Raw genomic sequence first — 6,000 nt, forward strand, 5'->3', positions numbered from 1 at the left:
GGCGATGTTTACAATTGGTCTGTGTGCAGCAGGGGGTGGTAGACTGAACTCTTTCTTCCACATTGGTAATGAGATGAGCTTGCATCGTAGCATGTTGCCTTCCAACAGGAATATGTCTGTGTACAGATACTTGCCAACAGAGAGCTCCTGAATTTTCAGTTCTTCATGTTCCTAAATGCTCCTCAATGCATTTGTTGCTCTCCTTTTCAATGTCATTTTTTTCTGGAAATCCTTATGCTACAAATGATCTATGCTGATTGATCCGAGAGTAATACTGAGGAATAGTGCAAGCACGTTATATGCTGGAGTAACAGAGGAATACTGTATAAATCAATTTTGTCTTCTAGAGGGAGTGCCGCCTTTCTGTGGAGATTGAGCTTCAAATTTGGCAGATTTAACTTAGAGCAAAAGAAGAGCTTTAACTGAATCGTGTAACAAGATATCATGTAACAGATACAAATATTCTGCACAGTTTTCTTAAACGTTGGCTTTTTTAAAAGGCTGAGGGGGATTAAAATGTTTTCTTAGAAGAAATTCTGTATCTATTCCAGGGAAATGGAACAAAGGTGATGTCTTTAAAAATTTTAGAGTTGTATGAGGGAGAAATTACTTCATTAGTTTATGGCATTTAAATTATTCTAGCATGTCTACATCACCATTGCCTCACATTATCTCCGTTGTTGTGCTTTTCTCTCCCATATTAAGTAAAAAAAACCTCATCTCTGAACTGAGCTTCTTTAAATACATACCTTTGAACATCCTCTCTTGCTATCCAGAAAATATGCTGCCTTGTATTTGGTTTATTTCTGAGGCCTTTTGTGGGTGAATTTAATTACATCAGTGACTTCTGAAACAATGTTACTGACATCACTGGAAACGGTTTACAGAATGTAACTGCCAAGCTTAGTATTCCTTCTGCATATACTTGAGTTGTTGGCTTATAAAATGGTAGCATACATTGACAGAAGTCCTAGGATTTCCTTTGACTTGTAAAGCCGTTTTTCATTTTCATGCTTTGTTATTCGTAATCTTACAATGAATACTTCATCTCCTTTCCAAAAGCAGTTTGACACATAATTTCAAGAAGGTGGTGTTTTTTCACTGAAAATAAGTGTCCAAAGAGGAACAAAATTTTAGAACCTAGGAATGGAATTGTTTCTCCTCATACCTTATTGGTTCAATAAGAAAAAGAAGAAAATGATGACTGTTGGACAAACCTACTGCTCAAATATTCATGACTGACCTCTTACACCATGAAACAAAAGATTCTGAGATTTTTTTTTCCAGTCCTGGAGAATTTTTTGAGTGTGTTTTCCTTGTGGGGAGAGAAAAAGAAGGGGGGGGGGGGAATCAGGGTTTCCAAGGAGCTTTTTGTTTAGCAGACACAGTATCTCAAAAACTTGTCTTTGATGCATTAAATTATATGATCGTCACTTGTTCCCTGATACTGCATGTATGCCATGTTTGACACAGTATTAAACCCCAAATTTGGGAAAAATGCTACGGCTTTAGTATTGTGTTCAAATACAGAAAGGTGGACCTGTGGTTCCTAGCTGTTGGTGGCTATATTGTACCTCTAAGGACAGACTCCGTATAGTATGGACATCCAGAAGAACAAGCTTTTCTCCCTCGTACAAATAACAAGACTGAGTGTTATTGCCACACAGTTAATGTGAAAGATCAATAAAACTTGAAAATGGTGTTGTCTTCTCTAGTTTATTTCAACTCTCATCACTCCACCTGTCAAGACAAGCTGGATGTACAAGTTCTGCTGCTCATTCTTTTGAAAATTTTTCCACTCTCGTCTTGTTTTTGTGAATATTAGAAAAAAATTCTCCTTTAACTCTGAGGCTCTGTGTTTGTTCTCAGACAAGCTGGATGGTTTGCGGACTGGCACTAAAAGGAAACGTGACTGGGAAGCAATTGCCAGCAGAATGGAAGATTATCTACAGCTTCCAGATGACTATGATACACGTGCTTCTGAACCTGGAAAGAAAAGGGTAATAAATTTTCAAATGACTTTCTCTCTGTATATGGCCATTTAACGGTCTCTGTGAAAAAGAGTTGTATCAAGTCATGCAGTGTCTATCAATATGGCAATTTCACTGACTCATTTTTCATTTGGTGTCCCATTAGGTTCTGTAAGAGAATATTCTTGAGAGTAGGGTCTTCCAGAGGTAAACAAATTAGTTATAAGGAGGAGTTGTAGATAATGAAGATTAACTATGCATGGCATGGCTTTTGAGATTGAGAACGGAGTCGTGTCCCATTTCTTGCTGGGGGAGATGATGCGCTTTGTTTCAGAGCAACCCGTAGAGTCCTTTTCTTATGCTGTATGTTTTGTGATGAGATAGTGTGATATACAGTGCAGATTCCAAGACAAGATGATGATTTTATTAAGCTGTTTTTTTGTTAGGTTTTGTAATAAGTAGGCAGAGAAACAGTACACTGTTCTTATGTTCAAAAAGATTCAGCTGAGGAAAGTATCAGCTTTCTAGGTTTTATATCAGTTAAGTCTTGTAGACATTACCTCCTGCATATACCTTGCATAAAGCTTGGGAGATGGTGTATAAGAAGTTGGCTTCAACCACTTTATGTGTAGTTCTGTTCTGAACACAAAATGCTACATCTTCAAATACCATTGTGAAAAAAAGGGCAAAAAATCATAGAGAAAGATGAAAGAGAGGTAATAGGAAGAATTAATACTTTTTTTTTTTTTTTTTTTGTTTCCAAAATAAAAAGACCAGCTTTTGCCACTAAAAGTAATTTGAGTTAACTGTTGGTGTTTGGGCTTTGTTTTGTTCTGTAATGTCAAATAGAAAACATGGGTAGTACTGGACAGTGTGCGTGAGAGAAATGGAGATACTAAGGCATTGGCAGAGGAACTGATGGTGGAAGAAAGCAGACATTGCTTATCAGCAGGAATGTCTGGGGAAATCCAGCTAGGAAGTGGAATAGGGGGGTGCTGGCAGAAAGGTAACAAGGCTATGTTCCCAGGTAACAAATCAGCCTGAGTGGGACTAATCAGTTAGGATGTCAAGGAAGAGCTCCTTCACTAACTGTTGTGGGTTTTTTTTTTGTCCTGCAACGGTGTGTTCCAGCTGAGTTTCTGGACTGTAGCCCTTCATCATCACCTCCCTCACTCCCTCCTCCCTGTTGCGCTCCCTCCCGTTGGTGTCTGGGTTTGTGGGTGAGAGAGTGACTGTATATGGTTGAACAGGATGAATGCAAGTGATCTGCATGACCATGAAGAGCCACAGAGGAGATGGCTGGAGCTGTAAAGATGGGAGATAACAAATGCATGAAGAAGTTATTTAGTGTGACAAAATAGTGGAAAGATATAGACAGAAATGTATCACAGAAGATAGAGAAGAAAACTGTCCCTCTCATTCATTGCTGAGTTGCTCTTTAACACTGTCTTTCTGTAGTTTCATAATCATCTTCTAGATGTTTCCATTGTGCAATTGAAAGACAGGTTGTATAGAAAATGAAGACGCTAAATGAATCTTTGATAATTCTTCCTGCAAAAAGCATTGCTTTGAACAGAGAAATAATTGTAGTAATTACACTTCAGCTCTCAGAATTCTAGCGTTGAAATGGAAAAGGCTAATCATCTGTACCTTTCTTCTACTCTGTGGAACACCTGGGTTATTCAATTAAAAATAATGTAACTGGTGTAGTTTCCATCTTTACCCATCAGAAAACAAATTAATACTTACCTGTTCTAATGAAAATGAGTACAAATCAGAATTCTTGTGCTCTTATCTGCAGTGGAAAGCCTAGACTTGTCTAAGGATTTCTTAAGAGATTGTCCTACTGACGGTGTGTTCTCCACAGGTGCGGTGGGCAGATCTAGAAGAAAAAAAAGATGCAGACAGGAAAAGAGCCATTGGTTTTGTTGTTGGACAAACAGATTGGGAGAAGATAACAGATGAAAGTGGTCATCTTGCTGAGAGAGCCCTCAACCGCACCAAGTATATATGAAAAAGTGGTTAAATGGAATTTTGTGCCTTTAAGGTAAGTATTGAGTCTTCAGTTATAGCCTTGATGTTTTTTAGTTTTTTTAAGAGTTGAGGTTGCACTTCATGTCATTGTTAGAATTCTCCCAGGCAAGATTATTTGATTTGGAGCCTTGTATAATAGGTGTCAGCTGTGCCCATGTCAACGTGCACCTTCCCATACAGCATCTAAAAATAAAAGGAGAAGGATTGTCAGCTATCAATCTCCAAACTTTATTAACAGGAAGATTATATTTTCATTAGAAGAGTAGTTTAGCTGTGTGCCTAGTCCTGTCTAGTTCAGATTTTGCTTACTATATCTTAACTCTGATCATGTTAATTGCTGTTTTACTTGGTGTAACAAACTTTTCCTTTCTTTACAGGCCATTTGCTCTGAGGAGAAGTGAACCAAGGTGTCATGAGCATCTTGCATGGGTCATGTCACTCCCACCTTCACAGTTTTTCTTTGTTACTTTAGTTTCAATAATTTTCTTGAGATATTGGCAGATAACCAGTGCCCTCAAAAAACCCAGTGAATCCCACTGCTCCTAAGTGAGAGAGACAGTTTACTTTTTAATATTTTTGGAGGGGAGGGAGGGGGAGGGCCAGTAGTTTTAGCTGCTGTTTGTGGGATAAAGTGGAAGGATTTGACAGACGTTACCTCCACTGTACTGTCACAGAATGTTTATCACCTTTGCTTTGTGGCTGTTCTCGTTTTATACTGTATGTACCTTGTAGCTTATTGTATTAGGAAGCAGAACAATAAATTTCACTATAAACTCGGTGTTCTTGGTGGACCATATAGCATGGGTTTTGTTTGACATTTTAAATGTGGTCTGTGTTCACATGTTGACAGTGCTCAGAACCGTCCTTACCTGGAAGAGGTGCTGTGCTCATATTCTGGAATGTGTCCTGTCTTCTAGGTTTATCACCTGCTCTTCTCATAGGCAGCTCCATTAAGGCCCCAGGTTTTGCTGGCCTTTAGGAGTCATACCATTCTCAGTCTTCATAGAGAGCAGGAATGATCGTTATTTTTTGGATCCTAGTTTGTCAATTACGTTAAATTTCCATTACTACGTGAGTATAAATTCTGTTGGATGGCTCTGAAATACTCAAGGTAGTAATGTATGAAAATCATTTCTTTAATGCTCAACTTGAAAGCAGGTACTACGGAGTTCTCTGGAGGGCAGCCTAGAAAATTCATTTTGGTCTTACTATGTCTTTTAGTCAACACTGATCCCTATCAGGGTATTTCATTCCATCACAAGTCTACTGTCTCATAGAGAAACATCATTAAAAGAAGCAACAAAGACCAGAAGTTATACCCTTTTATTCCTTTAATAAATGTGTTTAGCTTGCTAAAAAAGGTAAATGAATAGCAGTCCACGCTATTAAAAGTGGTACAAATTCTTCATAGGTGCTGGTATATCGCTTCTGCACAGCATCAGGTTTGCTGATGAAAACTCTTTTGTCCTCTCAGGTTTTGAAGCAAATGCCTTGTGTTAACAATGTTGTAACCAGGCAAGGTGTTTAAATCTGAAAATAATTGCTGTGTTTTACTGGTGAATTGAATTTTTTCTCCTGATCTTTCCGAGGGAAGAAAATGAAGTCCTCAATTTCCTTCTCTGCTATTCTTTGTTGCTCTGCTGAGTGATTACATTGCGGTTTGCATCTCGGTTGGTAAATGAACTAGTTCTGGTGTGGTGGTAGTTCATGCTGTTAAAGGGGAGCCCTGGTGCTAATAGACGGTTTTGTTTGCCATTCTAATTAGTGTTTTGGTTTATTGGATGTTTCTCAGCCTTGTCTGTGGTGCATGATTGACAGCTCTTTGGTAAATGAGGGGAATAGCTGAACTTGTGTGATGCCCTGAATGTGTTTAATACAAGAAAATCAAGCTCCCTGAATGCAGCGTTTTTAAAATGGAAGGTAATAAATATGCATTTTCTGTGTACACATACTATTATGTAGCATATATACTTTCTTTTTTAAATGTTGCTAACTA

The 6,000-nt window shown here is 38.2% G+C and overlaps 1 protein-coding gene across 1 annotated transcript in view; it reads left to right on the top strand.

The window, feature by feature from the left end:
• Positions 1 to 4,782, top strand: part of YLPM1 (YLP motif containing 1) — a 39,490-nt gene extending 34,708 nt beyond the window's left edge. Inside the window, 3 exon segments of the mRNA XM_009280712.2 lie at positions 1,870 to 2,000; positions 3,838 to 4,017; positions 4,382 to 4,782. Coding sequence (XP_009278987.2) covers positions 1,870 to 2,000; positions 3,838 to 3,984 — 278 coding nt within the window. The 3' untranslated portion in view covers positions 3,985 to 4,017; positions 4,382 to 4,782.
• The last annotated feature ends 1,218 nt before the right edge of the window (positions 4,783 to 6,000 follow it).

This window comes from Aptenodytes forsteri, unplaced genomic scaffold (genome assembly GCF_000699145.1).
Source record: "Aptenodytes forsteri isolate BGI_AS27 unplaced genomic scaffold, ASM69914v1 Scaffold193, whole genome shotgun sequence".
NCBI lineage: Eukaryota > Metazoa > Chordata > Aves > Sphenisciformes > Spheniscidae > Aptenodytes > Aptenodytes forsteri.